This window comes from Bombina bombina, chromosome 5, assembly GCF_027579735.1.
Source record: "Bombina bombina isolate aBomBom1 chromosome 5, aBomBom1.pri, whole genome shotgun sequence".
NCBI classification, from domain to species: domain Eukaryota; kingdom Metazoa; phylum Chordata; class Amphibia; order Anura; family Bombinatoridae; genus Bombina; species Bombina bombina.
In genome coordinates this window covers 478,542,644-478,557,687 of record NC_069503.1, presented here as the reverse complement: position 1 = coordinate 478,557,687, position 15,044 = coordinate 478,542,644, and the positions used below count along the sequence as shown (strand labels likewise).

Below are 15,044 nucleotides of genomic sequence, written 5' to 3'. Positions count from 1 at the left end.
ATGGACTTTGGTCTTTTATTCAACCTCTTCTACTATGTTACTATGTCACACGATCCCACCTCTGTACTCACTATAAATGAGAACAAGAAAAAGCTACTTTTTCTGCGCTTCTGGTAACTTTGGGTTAGGCGTGAAGTGAGTAACGGTTTCTTGTGATACTGGAATCAATTAATTTGGTACGAGCTGCTTATTTTGATATGTAATTGCATTTTAATACAGCAAAACAACAATCCAAATAAACAATATTCAATTGTTGTTAAGTAAACAATTAGCATTATACATTTTTTCACGTCAAGTCACATCATACAGAAAACATCACATAACGGGTATCCTACTACTGTATTTGCATTTGCCTTAAAGCAATATGGCCGCTGTTCGCTTTCTGTTTCCGTATAATTATTTCCTGTTACCTTTTTGTTGTTGTAAGTCATATATGTATCCCCCCATATGAGGAGTACGTGTCTGGACTCATTCATTGCATATGGTAATGTATAGTTTATTATGGTAATAAAATCCTTCGGCGCCTGCTGGCATATTGATTTTGTCTAATTCTCTACTCAGTTTTGCTACGGACCTTCGCGTGACGTAAATGCAACAAGATCATTTTGCACAAAACTTTTTAGCATGTATTTGCGCGCACGCCTCATACATAACGTGTCTGTAACATGTGTGAGTGAAGTTCATTAGAATAGTTGCATTGTTGGAATATGAGCAAATCACAGAGTGCTTTCCCGTTATCTATCATAGCTCTCAGCGTATGCTGTAAGGAACTATTTATTAGGGTAATGCATTTATCACATCAACGCATAACCGTTGTAACATCTGGATGTATTTCAATTAGCACATTTATTGGGGCACTTGTATCTAGTGATTTGATCACAGAGCAGGGCCACTCAAACAGCCCGTGTTCCCAGAAGTGCTTTACAGAGACCTAGTTTCACTACAACCTACAAGACATTGGTAAGATATATTGTTGGTGTGTTTTACTTTACAGTGGAAGTTTGATTAACACTGAAATAGAGCAATGGTTTTGGCGTTAACCCCTTAGTGACCAGACCATTTTTAATTTTCTTACAAGGGCTACTATTTTTACATTTCTTCAGCGTTTGTGTTTAGCTGTAGTTTTCCTCTTACTCATTTACTGTACCCACACATATACCGCTTTTCTCGCCATTAAATGGACTTTATAAAGATATTATTTTCATCATATATGATTTACTATAAAAAATATATAAAATAAGGCAGAACATAGAGTGATCTGAGATGTCATCGCAGAAAATGCAGCATGTCTGCAGAAAGAACAGCACTTGAACTTTTCAGCGCTGCTCCACATTAGGCTGTTCTTTTTAAACAAAGCTGTTCTCTGGCTGCATTGTATAAGTTTTCCTTAACACAGTGCATCCAGAGCAAAGTGCTGTTTGAAGACAACAGTCAAATATGCAGTAGTGCTGCAAAGCAGCAGTGCATTGATTGTTTGGCTCTCAGATTTTTGCAAGCTCATTCCCTAGCTTTTCACAGTCTTCAAAGCTGTTTTTCTCTGACTGTAAGATGTTCGTATGAGCAATGCACCTTTTTTGTTACTACATTTCTATGTCAGACTAAGAGAAAAGGAAACAAATTAATTCAAGAGACATTTTACAATTACTTTTTTTTTGTCTGCAACTAATTTGCAATGCAATTTTCAACTACTGCACTAGATTATAAAACTTTAAATATTGCTTTATTCTCGTTAGCCAACACATTGGAATTGATCTTGTGCTTTAGTGTAACTGACAAATTTACAATTTTATTTAATTTAAAAATGACCTGCAGAAAACATTTCACTAAAAAAATCTCATCGCAGAAAGTGAAAAAAAGTTCTGCTTCTGGGTTTACATCTAAATTTGCTTTTTTTGTAAGTTATAGGGCCATAAATACAAGTAGCACTTTGCTATTTCCAAACCATTCCCCCCCCCCAAAATTAGCGCTAGTTACATTGGAACACTGATATCTGTCAGGAATCCCTGAATATCCCTTCACATGTATATAATTTTTTTTAGTAGACAACCCAAAGTATTGCATAAATAAAGAGAGAAGCGCTCAACCTGGGAACGAACAATAGCATAATAGCTTGTTCTATGGCTAGTTACCACCCAAGAAGCAGCCTCTTCTTGCTCAACATGTGCCTTTCACAGAGAAGAACTCTCCTGAAGCATATCAGTCTGATCCTGACTTCACAGTACAGTCCAGCCCCAAAATACCAGGCAATTCCTCTCTGAATGAGAGAAACAGCAAAACCCCAGATGTACGTTTCGGCCTATTGTGGGCCTCGTCAGTGAGGTGCAGCCATATCCCTCTAGGCACACTGAGCAACGGGTCCACGTCTGGATTCCCGCATCACGCTTCTCTCTTTTTATGAACCCAAAGTCTTGATCTAGGCCCGTTTTGGTATATTTCATGCCACCCTTTCACCGCCAAATGCGATCAAATAAAAAGAATCGTTAACTTTTCCCCAAAACTTTAGGGTTCTCACTGAAATTATTTACAAACAACTTGTACAATTATGGCACATATGGTTGTACATGCTTTTCTGGGATCCCCTTTGTTCAGAAATAGCAGACGTTTATGGCTTTGGCATTACTTTTTGGTAATTAGTAGGCTGGTAAATGCCGCTGCGCACAACATTTGTATTATGCCCAGCAGTGAAGGGGTTAAATAGGTAGCTTGTAGGGTTAATTTTAGCTTTAGTGTAGAGATCAGCCTCCCACCTGACACATCCAACCCCCTGACCCATCTCAAACAGCTCTCTTCCCTCCCCCACCTCACAGTTGTCACCACCATCTTAAGTACTTGAGGAAAGTCTGCCAGTACTAAAAAAAAAAAGGCTTAATTAAAATCTGATACAAGCGTGTGAAATTAAGTGATGCACATGATTTCCATTTTTGCTCTTGTAAAAGAGCAATACTATTTGTGCTACAGTTGGGGTACATAGGAAACTACTGTCTGTTTGCAGGAGTACTTGCTACAAAAAGTTTGAGAAACACTGCTCTAAAAGAAGGATCTGGTAAACCAAAGAATACTTGTAGATAGGTATAACTTCCTCTTTAGTGTGTGTATTAATCTTTTCCTTTTCTGTACATTTGTGTGTGATTCAATTTTTGTAACTTAACAATTTCTGCCCACATAACTCTGATCTGTTTCCCTGAATGTTGTTACATTTAAAGTGAAGGTCAAGTTCAAAGAATTAGTGCCCGCTTTTTAATAATCCTATTAAAAACAAGGGCACTTAATTCATCACAATTGACATTTCGCTTGTTTTCTTCAAAAACGTACCTTTTTAATCCTGACAGCTGCTCCAGTGATTCATTTTGGACCCGCGAAGAGGGCTTGTGACGAGTAGAGGAAGCGCTACAGCGGCTGTCAGGATTAAAAGGTAAGTTTTTGAAGAAAACAAGTGAAATGCCAATTTTGATGAATTAAAGTGCCCTTTGTTTTTAATAGGATTATTAAAAACCGGCACTAATTCATCGAAATTGACCTTGACTTTAATTTCACACTATCATGCTGTACAGTTATCTGCTGGTAACCCAGTGGAACAGCCTGCCGTGCTATCTCACTGAAATAAACCCTTCATTTTTACAGAAGAAACTTGTCCATTATTATTATAATAACCCCTAGACAACAAAGGTGAGTCGGCACCTAAATAACCCATATTCATATAACCCTACAATCTCTATTCGGACAGTGACATCACAATTCGGCAGACATGCTTTCTTAATGATGTGGGGGATCTATTACAACCCCTGCATTACTTTGTGAAAATAAGGGGCATGCTGTCCTTTCATATAATAGGTTATGTTTCTTGGATGAAGACCATTATCCATTAAATTGGCAATCACATGCAACACCTGGTCATTATAATTTAGGTGGCTTAAAGGGACATTTAAAATTTTAAATCTGAGATGGTAATATAAATTTGATAAATCATGTATATATAAAAAAAAAAACCTTTGCAATATACTTTCATTATATATTTTATCCCCTTTTCCTGTAAATCCATTCTGAAGTTGTGAGCTTTTTATTTTCTGTTAAAAGTGGGAGTGCAGAACACTGTTATATTCCACACAGCCATTAGCAGCACACTCTAGTGACCTATTTATAACTTTCCCTGATTGGCCACAGCAGACAAAGTAACCTAAGTTACAACATGACATTTCCTAATGTTTTATAGACATAAAAAACTTTACACTTATTTTGTCAATATGTAAACAACTAATTAAACTTTAAAAAATTCATCTGCATGTTACTCTATTTTCTTTGAATGCATTTGTTTAGTGTCCCTTTGAAGGCAAAAGTAAACACCTTAAGATTTTTATATAAAATGTTTACTTACGCCGAATGAAACAAATCTGCAATATACTTGAATTATTTATTTTGCCCCTCACATGAAATTTAGGAATTAGAGAAATTTCTAATTCTCAGAATTTATACTCCTCCCTTTTGACTTCTCAAAGCCAACCCTGCTACAAATCGAATTGGCTTTATCAGATAACTGCAAAACAATGCACTATAAAAAGACAATGCAAAAGCTCTTAGTCTGAATTTCAAATAATCGGTTTCAATTTTTTTATTTTCTTCCCCCTGCATTATGTGACAGCCATCGGCTAATCACAAAATGCATATAAATATATACTGTTAATATTTCACACGATGAATTGGAGATGGTGCCTCAGAAAGTGTGCACATTCTTGGAAGTAATTTGGAAAGGTTGTTTACAATTGCGTGATCTATCTGAATCATAAAAGTTTAATTTTGTCTTTAGTGTTCCTTTAAGTAATTGTACAATTGAACATACATTTAAAGGGACATTATACACTCATTTTTTCTTTGCATAAATGTTTTGTAGATGATCTATTTATATAGCCCATAAAGCTTTTTTTTAAATAAATGTATAGTTTTGCTTATTTTTAAATAACATTGCTCTGATTTTCAGACTCCTAACCAAGCCCCAAAGTTTTATGTGAATACCGTCAGCTACCTTCTCCAGCTTGCTCCTGTTTGTGTAAAGGGTCTTTTCATATGCAAAAGAAGGGGGAGGGGGGAGTGTCTTAATTGCCACTTTTAGTGGGCTTTCCAGCTACCTTTTCAACAGAGCCAAACTGAGAGCTTCTAAGTAAGTTTTTAAACCAGTTTTATACTGAATTTTTATATCCGTATCTGTGCATCTTATTCTTTATAGTAGCGTCTATTACATGCAGTTATATGAAAATGAGTGTATACTGTCCCTTTAATGATAATTTGTGCAAGAAAGATTACTAAAAAGCTAGCTTAATAATGGTTTAAATTTTTGCTGGGTGATCACTAAAATCAGCTGGGTAGTGTGTCTGTTAAACAGGTACTAGGGAGAACTCTGATTAATTCTTTTAAAAATGCTGAAAGTTTATAACAATTTGCATTGTAAAGCACATTGCTATTTAATATGCTGGGATTGTACAGCCTTGGCATACTACTTCAAGGCTTATGAAACCCAAACATTTTCTTTTGTGATTCAGACAGAAATAAACTGGAATTTTGTTACAAAATTGTATGCTGTATCATCCAATTTGATTCAGTACCAATGTTTTTTTTTTTTTTTTTGTAAAAGATTCCTAGGGTGTCTACATGGCAGAAAAAATAGTATTCTTGGGAAACTGCTGCCATATAGTGCTCAAAAAATAGGCAGGCTCCTGAGCTTATGTCCTTGGTTTTTCAAAAAAGATACATAGAGAACAAATAACTCAATAATAGAAGTACATTAGAAAGAAAAATGTTGTTTCATATCCCTTTTTAATTCCATGTTCCTTTACTAAAATGAAGAAAAAGTAATACATTTCTAATCACTTACAAAATAAAAAATTCTCTTGTCTTAATGGTGTTGATTTGTTTTTGTTTTTTAGTAACCACTCCTAAAGTAAAGCTTGGAAACAGTCTAATTCCAGAAGTCCCCATATATTCTGACAGGTTAGTAACACTGAATATTAAATATGGCAGGTGCATAAGCCTAAAAATGTCGTCTGGCGTTGGATGCCAGTTCTAAAGATGCCGCCCTATAGAATATTGTCCTATAGCTAAACAGCTATCAGTGTACAGTTGTATCTAATTCTAACTCGCATTGTTGGATAGTAAAACAGGACAACATTTCAATGTCTGTTTGTTTTTTTTTTTTTTTTTTTTTTTTTAAATCGTCATCACCAGTGATCACTCAGACACTTTACACTTAACGTTATATTCCATTATCCATATGGCTAGGCTGAGGCTAAGCGACTTTGCTATGTGTGTGCCGTGCTCCTGAGTATTTGGTGGTATCGGTAAGGTGACAGCCAGGTCAGGTGGTGTGTATTATATTTTAGTTGTTTGTGTATGTAATAATGTTTGTGCAGATATATACATTTTGCTGCCACTGATTATTATTGGTCTATGGGCTTGCAGTGTTATTAAAGGTATCTATATTATTTTTATTGCTCTCTTATTAATAATTATGTGCATCCTAGACACATTTTTAAAGTAAGCTATTGTATACTAGCATATGAGTCTTGTTGAACATCAGAATAATTGAATTTAAAGGGATAGGAAAGTCAAAATTAAAATAGAGCATCTATTTTTAAGACACTTTTAAAATCACTTCTATTTTCAAATGTGCTTGATTCTCTTACTATCCATTGAATATGTACATATCCTACACTAGTAGGAGCTAGCTGGTGATTGGTTCCTGCATACATTTGTCTCTTGTAATTGGGTAACTTTTTGTGTTCAGCTAGCTGCCAGTAGTGCAATGCTGTTCCTTCAGCAAAGGATAACAAGAGAATGAAGCATATTTGATAACAAATTAATGAATTTTTTAAGGGGTTTCATGTCCCTTTAACCCCTTAACGACCAAGGACGTACGCCACACGTCCTCAAAAAAAATACACTTAATGACCGAGGACGTGTGGCATACGTCCTTGGTCTGGAAAGCAGCTGGAAGCGATCCTGCTCGCTTCCAGCTGCTTTCCTCGCTTCCAGCTGCTTTCCGGTTATTGCAGTGATGCCTCGATATGGAGGCATCCTGCAATAACCCCCCTTGGCCATCCGATGCAGAGAGAGCCACTCTGTGGCCCTCTCTGCACCGGACATCGATGGCCGGTATCGTTGGTGTGTGGGAGCTTACGTGGGAGGCGGGTGGGCGGCCATCGGTGCTCAGTGTGAAGTGGAGGGGGGCGGGATCTACGGGGGCGCGCACGGGAGCGCGCGCGTGCACGGGGGGGTGGCGGGCAGGCGCGTGTACGGGGCGGGAGCGGGTGGGAACCGCTACACTACAGAAAAAAATAAAGTTAAAAGTAAAAAAATAACTAAGTGTAAGTATTGCAAATGTAATCTAAGGGATCTGGAAGGGGTTGGGGGTTGGTCTTGGTGGGGGGGGGAAAGCTACACTACAGAAAAGGGCATTTTTTAAAACAAAAGGCACATTTTTTTACAAAACTGGGTACTGGCAGACAGCTGCCAGTACCCAAGATGGCGCCCATTAAGGCAGAGGGGAAGGGTTAGAGAGCTGTTTGGTGGGGGATCAGTGAGGTTGGGGTCTAAGGGGGGATCCTACACATCAGCATATGTAAATATGCTTTTTTTTTTTTTTTTTAAAAGGGCCAAATAACTTTTATTTTAGTACTGGCAGAGTTTCTGCCAGTACTTAAGATGGCGGGGACAATTGTGGGGTGGGGGAGGGAAGAGAGCTGTTTGGGAGGGATCAGGGGGTCTGATGTTTCAGGTGGGAGGCTGAGCTCTACACTAAAGCTAAAATTAACCCTGCAAGCTCCCTACAAGCTACATAATTAACCCCTTCACTGCTAGCCATAATACACGTGTGATGCGCAGCGGCATTTAGAGGCCTTCTAATTACCAAAAAGCAATGCCAAAGCCATATATGTCTGCTATTTCTGAACAAAGGGGATCCCAGAGAAGCATTTACAACCATTTGTGCCATAATTGCACAAGCTGTTTGTAAATAATTTCAGTGAGAAACCTAAAATTGAGAAAAAATTAACGTTTTTTTTTAATTTGATCGCATTTGGCGGTGAAATGGTGGCATGAAATATACCAAAATTGGCCTAGATCAATACTTGGGGTTGTCTACTACACTAAAGCTAAAACTACCCCAAAAAGCTCCCTACATGCTCCCTAATTAACCCCTTCACTGCTGGGCATAATACACGTGTGGTGCGCAGTGGCATTTAGCGGCCTTCTAATTACCAAAAAGCAACGCCAAAGTCATATATGTCTGCTATTTCTGAACAAAGGGGATCCCAGAGAAGAATTTACAACCATTTATGCCATAATTGCACAAGCTGTTTGTAAATAATTTATGTTAGAAACCAAAAGTTTGTGAAAAGTGAACGATTTTTTGTATTTGATTGCATTTGGCGGTGAAATGGTGGCATGAAATATACCAAAATGGGCCTAGATCAATACTTTGGGTTGTCTACTAAAAAAAAATATATACATGTCAATGGATATTCAGAGATTCCTGAAAGATATCAGGGTTCTAATGTAACTGTCGCTAATTTTGAAAAGAAATGGTTTGGAAATAGCAAAGTGCTACTTGTATTTATGGCCCTATAGTTTACAAAAAAAGCAAAGAACATGTAAACATTGGGTATTTCTAAACTCAGGACAAAATTTAGAAACTATTTAGCATGGGTGTTTTTTGGTGGTTGTAGATGTGTAACAGATTTTGGGGGTCAAAGTTAGAAAAAGTGTGTTTTTTTTCCATTTTTTCCTCATATTTTATAATTTTTTTATAGTAAATTATAAGATATGATGAAAATAATGGTATCTTTAGAAAGTCCATTTAATGGCGAGAAAAACGGTATATAATGTGTGGGTACAGTAAATGAGTAAGAGGAAAATTACAGCTAAACACAAACACCTCAAAAATGTAAAAATAGCCTTGGTCCCAAACGGACAGAAAATGGAAAAGTGCTGTGGTCATTAAGGGGTTAAAGTGAACTTCATTTTGCTGCTGATTACTATTGTAATAAACACATGGGAAAAGGGCACCTCCTAGAGTGGTAAACAAAACGACCACAACCCAATGCAACCCCAGTAATAAAAGGGGTACTCACACTTTAAAAAGCACCTAACAGTGCTAAACTTCCAGCACACTGATCGTTAAACAAAGGGTCCTCTGGTTCCCCAAACAGTAGATGATTTTGAATAATAAAAAAAAGACTCCAAATAATGTATAAAATATATTTTTTTATACATTATTTGAACATTTTTTGGAGTCTTTTTTTTTTTTTTTTTTTTTAAATTTGAAATCCTCTACGGTTTGGGGAACCAGAGGAACCTTTGTTTAATGATCAGTGTGCTGGAAGTTTAGTGAGCTGCACCACTATAATAGCTCAGTAGGCGATATTAGCACTGTTAGGTGCTTCTTAAACTGTGAGTACCCCTTTTATTACTGGGGTTGCATTGGGTCGTGGTAGTTTTGTTTACCTGCACTAGGAGGCGCCCTTTTCCCATGTGTTTATTTCTAGATCTTTGAGTCCTATATTTGATACCGGAAGGAGCAGCCCATTTCTGTGCACAGTGTTCTGGGACACGAGTTCTCACCTTGTTTTTCTAGGCATTATCTTTGCCTTTGGGTATTGTGAGTATCCTGTTTGCTTACCTCTGATATCCACTTTGGACTATTGTCTACACTAGGGGGCGCCCTTCTTTGTCTCTCTTTATCATTACTATTGTAACATAATCTAACATTAAAATGGTTTGTGGAAATCAAAATTAATCTTTAAAGTGATGGTAAAATCTCTCCCCTTTTTAAAATCATATCCGGCATGTCCGTGATATTTTAGATGGAGTTTAATTTAGCAGTTGTAATGAAGATAAGCTATAAGTTACTTTTTAATGTAGATATGAAATTCAAATTCCCTGCTCTCCGCCGCCCACTTCAAAAGTTCATTGTTCTGTGAGCTAAAGGTTTGAAATGTCCAATCAGCACTCTCCCCATATGACACTTTTGTTGTAGCTAGAGTGCTTATTGGACAACAATTAAAACTGCTAGCTCACAGAACAATTGACTTTTGAAGTGGGTGGCGGAGTGCGGGGAATTTGAATATCATATCTATATTTAAAAGTAAGTTATAGCACATACTGATGAATAAAACTTAAAAAGGGAGAGTTTACCATAACTTTAATGATGACAAAAATAGAGACAGGATTTATATCTATTTCGTTATAGTATTTTGAAGTTGCCATATGTTTCTTTATATCCCTGATTTATTTTAGTGTGATAGTTTTACCTTTCCAAATATATTTGTTTTTGTTTTATAGAATCCAAAATGAGCGCAACTAAAAAGGAATACAAGTCTTGTCTTTCAAGAAGTAGATCATTATACTGTAAGGTAACAGCTTCAATCTTATTGCAGTAAAAATTAAATGTGATGTGATTGTTGTCTCTCACCAATTTTATCAATACAATTTAATAATACATTTCCAATTTAAGTCTATCTAATTTGCTTTGATCTATTGCTATCGTTTTGTTGAATATGATACCTAGGTAAATTCAGGTGCTGGGAGCTAGCTGCTGATTAGTGGCTGGACATATATATGCCTCATCCGCTGGTTTACCAATGTGTTTAACTTGCTCCCAGTAGTTCATTGCTTTTCCTTCAAAAGGATACCTAGAGAATGAAGCAAAATTGATAACAGAAGAAAAGTTGTTAAATTTTTTTCCTTTAATTATTCAGATAGAACATACAAACTTTGAGTTTCATTTTCCTTTAAAACAAGGATTTAACTTACTTATATAATGCACTATGCAATATGTTGGTTGAACAACTCTGCATTGTTAAATAGACAATCTAAGGTGGCTGACTTTCTTTCTTTTTTTTCTTTTTTTTTTCTTTTTTTTGTAGGTATGTCACGTTGCATGCTTGAGTAATGAGAGCCTTCATTTGCACTACGAGGGAACAAAGCACAAATTGGTAACAATTTATATATCATAAAAATATTGATAACCTTACTGTTCTAGTAAATTGAATATTAGAAGTTATTCAATCTATAAAAGCTAGAGGCTTATATGTGCCCTTGCTCTAATTACCTGTTTTTATGGACAACACACTTGTTATACCCATCTTGTGCTGATTATAAATAATAATATCCACACAGTTTGAGTATATGTGTCACTGAGGTACCAGATTACAGCAGACATAGATGATCCAGCTTTGGTACTGACCCTCCAATATTGATATGGTTGCATTAAACTGTAAAACATAACCATAATCTTGTCAATAAATCAATTTGTTCCCAAGTGAAATATAACCCGATTATTTCCCACCCCTGTTTTGCTTAAATGCTTGATTTGGGTCTTAGCCTCTCAGTTGTCTCATGAGGGAATATCCTTTTGCTCTTTATATAAGTAGGTTCTTGAGTGGCTATAAATTGTATCAAGCAGGAAGGGGATTGGGTATATGTAGATGTGGGTTTCGTTACCCCTTCAGAATTCTGGGAGTGATTTCTACCTACTGCAGTGATTATGGGACATCTTCCCACCACTAATGATCTGGTTTGAAGTAACTGAAATAAAAGTTTGGACAGTTACATTTTTAAAAAAAATGCTAATTTCAATGTTTTTCTAAACAGAATTAACTGATTAAATGTCTGTGTCAGCATGTTGGCAAACTAACAAACTTCAAGCAAATTTACTTAGTTATGGTTAAAAAATGTTCAATTCACATTATCTATTTAGCATTTATTGTACCAAAGTGCTGCATTAAAGGGGAAGGCGAGATGCAACTTGAAATTGCTTAGTATTAAGCTAAAATATTACCTTTACAATACGTTTTCAGTTGTAAAATTAAAATGAGCCATATGCTCTAACTAACTACATACTTTTCATACCTGCAGTAAAAACGTTTAGGATTACTATCACTTTAAAGTTTTTTTAATTACAGATTTAAAACACCTCTTGCTTTTTTTTAAAAAAAATTGAGCTATGCCTCACACTCCGTAGACAGGCCAAAAAGAAAATTATGTAACCTGCAAATGCTGCAAATCAACTAGTTGGCTTAGGCAATTTGGAGCAGTTTTAAAAACCTAGGTGACAGATTTTGTTTTTTTGAAGCAAAGCACAATTTTTATAATGCTCTATTGTTTGTAGAGCATGTGCGTGTTGATATCTTCCTATATTCTCTTCTGTTAAATATATCTTAAAAACATTCCAATGAAGAAAAATGTATTGTCTTTAACAAGACACTGAAACGTTTGTAACAATTTTAAACCTTTATATCTCAGCAACCACTGCAAGTCATTTTATTTATTAATTTGATTTAAAAACAAATATTAGACAAAAAACATGCATGTAGTAGTTTTTGCCACAGTGTTGGTGAATCATTTTCAATGTTAAGATATAAAGAAAAGGACCATTTTCATCATTTTTAGTCACAATGGGTGTTTGAAAAACAGGGTTGTAAATATTATACAGAACCGTATAAATGGGAAAACAATGTTTGGCTTCTAAATTTCTGGGCTGGCTCCTAGCTTGTTGAGCTCCTGTTATATAATCTATTAAAAAATAGTCTGCTGTCCAGAGATAATTATTAAAGGGATATAAAATATCAATAATAAAATGTTCTAGTGCATTTAGAGCATTTATTATTGCTTACACAGACTTCCTACCCTCGCCCCAAAGGGAGTGGCAATGTATTACTAGGACTGAGCTGAACATGGTCACTCTGCCATTGGAAGATGTTATTGATCTTGTATGTCCCTTTCTTAGTTAATGCAAGGCTTGTGAAAATATAACCTACTTTATTATATTCTCATCTAATGCTGCAGCATTGTATTCCCTGGATCCCTTGTATCAATCTGGGTCATTTAGAGATCTAAACAAATAAAATAAAATAGTGTAAAATCTTTCATATGTGATATACTAGTAAAGAAAGGGCTTTACAGTCTTGGCTAGTTTAGTGAGTTGGGTAGAAATTGCCTGATTCTTGAAATAAAAATATATCTCTTTCTGTAATTGGGCATTTAAAGTTCTTGGCAAGTGATTATGGGATTTGTTTGAGCTTTTTTAGAGGCCTTCAAAGCTTGTAAAACCTTTACTTTGTTAGGAAATGATGTACTACCAAACTTACATTTTGTAATTTTTTTTTTTCCCTTGTATTTCATTTTCGGTGTCACAACTGTGTAACGTTGTTAGTACAGTATATGAGTATATATCCTAATTTCATGCACGCGCCACAGTATATTTGTTACAGGACTGCTTCAAAATCTTGAATCAAATCAATTAAATATGCTCAACCAAGTGTATGGTTATTTGGAGTCATTTGGGTCATAAAACTCGAAATTAAAATGCACATGTGCCTGGAAGGTCTATATAACGCTCAAAGCAATTACATTTAAATGCATCTGCTCAGAAAGCCTATATCTGATAACAAAAAGTCACCGTTGGCTCTCTGGACAGGTGGGGAATTTGAATGATGGTGAATGGGCCATAGTTACATATGCTCTGTGCACAGTAACAGCTATTGCCGAAACAGTCATAATTTTTATTAGAAGCATATTTGCTAATACATGTGTATCTGAAAATTGTTTTTTTTTCAAAAGCAGAATGCTCTATTTTAGGTTTCATAATTTGGTCATAAAAATGTAAAACCAGACTCTGGTTTATTTGGAAAGTAAGGAAGTCTACATGGCCAAAACACATATTCTTCCTTCACTCTGCTTTATACGGCTGATTTAAACTCTTAGCTGCTGAGTAGCTGAAAGTCAGGAGAATGAATGAAGTGGAATGTATTAATTGTGCATGGGATAGCTTTAGCTCTGTAGTGCTTATATTTAATATGGTACTGCTATTACTGTTGCTCTCTTTGCATCGTTACCTGTATGGGATTTTTTTCTCATTCTTCTGAAGCCACAACACTGATTTTGTTGTTGTTCATATACTTACAATGCCATAATATGTTGCTCAATGTATTGGAGGTGACCTCTCACCAACAAAAAGTGTATTTTTTCAGTGTTCATACTATTTTTTTAAAAAATTTTTTTTATTTTGTCTACAATTTTACTTTGAGCATTTATTAAATCACGATTAAGCTGATAGCAATATGTTCAAAAATATAATAAAGATAACTAGCAAAGTAGTGATATCATTTGCAAAACCTTCCATACAATACTGCATACTTTTATTATTTACTAAAATATTATCTGAAGCTTTTATTAAATAACCCTAGTGAATTTATGTTTAAGGCATAATTCATTATTTTCTATGTTTCTAACTGTTTGTGCTTCATTTTCGATGTGGATTGGATCTTTCAGATGGAAGAAAACTCTTATGGTAAGTAAGAGTATTTCTTGTAAACAAAGTGGAATATGTGCCTTATTTACAAGATAATATAAGATACAAGTAAAGCTCACTGATTTTTTTTTTTTTTTTTTAAATAAGGATTTTTTTTAGCTGCTTAAAGTTTACAAAATATTCTAGTAATCAAGTATTCTGTTAAATTTCTTGACATAACCAACATATTTGGAAATCTAAACTTTTTTGTAATTCATGGATTCTTTTTTTTTTTTAAGGCCATAAAATGGGGGATAAGTGGAATTATTGTTCTTTGGAAGATTTCATTAACAGTCCTAAACGAAAAGAACCATTAGTTGGTAAGTAAAAATGCTGGATTTTGGGAGCTGGAGGCCAGTATTCTTATTTCGTGCCTACATTTTACAATTTGTGTAATTAGCATATCTCCTTGATTTTTTTATTTATTTTTTCTGTCATTTTGTTATATATACTTATACATGAAAATGCATGGTCAGTGAATTCAACTGTTGTATGCTTTGTGCCTTTATGCAGAATTGTGTAACATAAACCTAGTGAACCCTGCAAAAGATAAATTTTTTTAAAGATTTAACCCCCAAACCCGTATTTATCTTACCTACCTCGCCAGCCTGTTCTGCTCTTCGGGTTTCTTCAACATTGCGTCACAGGCTCACTTACAGGGGCAATATCAATATATACTTTTTTATTTTTTATATTAATCTTTATTAGA

General features: G+C 35.3%; 1 protein-coding gene across 1 annotated transcript in view; it reads left to right on the top strand.

Moving 5' to 3' along the window:
* The first annotated feature begins 434 nt into the window (after positions 1-434).
* LOC128661517 (uncharacterized) overlaps positions 435-15,044 on the top strand; it is a 216,277-nt gene continuing 201,667 nt past the window's right edge. Inside the window, 5 exon segments of the mRNA XM_053715767.1 lie at positions 435-484; positions 10,327-10,397; positions 10,911-10,979; positions 14,317-14,335; positions 14,575-14,655. Coding sequence (XP_053571742.1) covers positions 448-484; positions 10,327-10,397; positions 10,911-10,979; positions 14,317-14,335; positions 14,575-14,655 — 277 coding nt within the window. The 5' untranslated portion in view covers positions 435-447.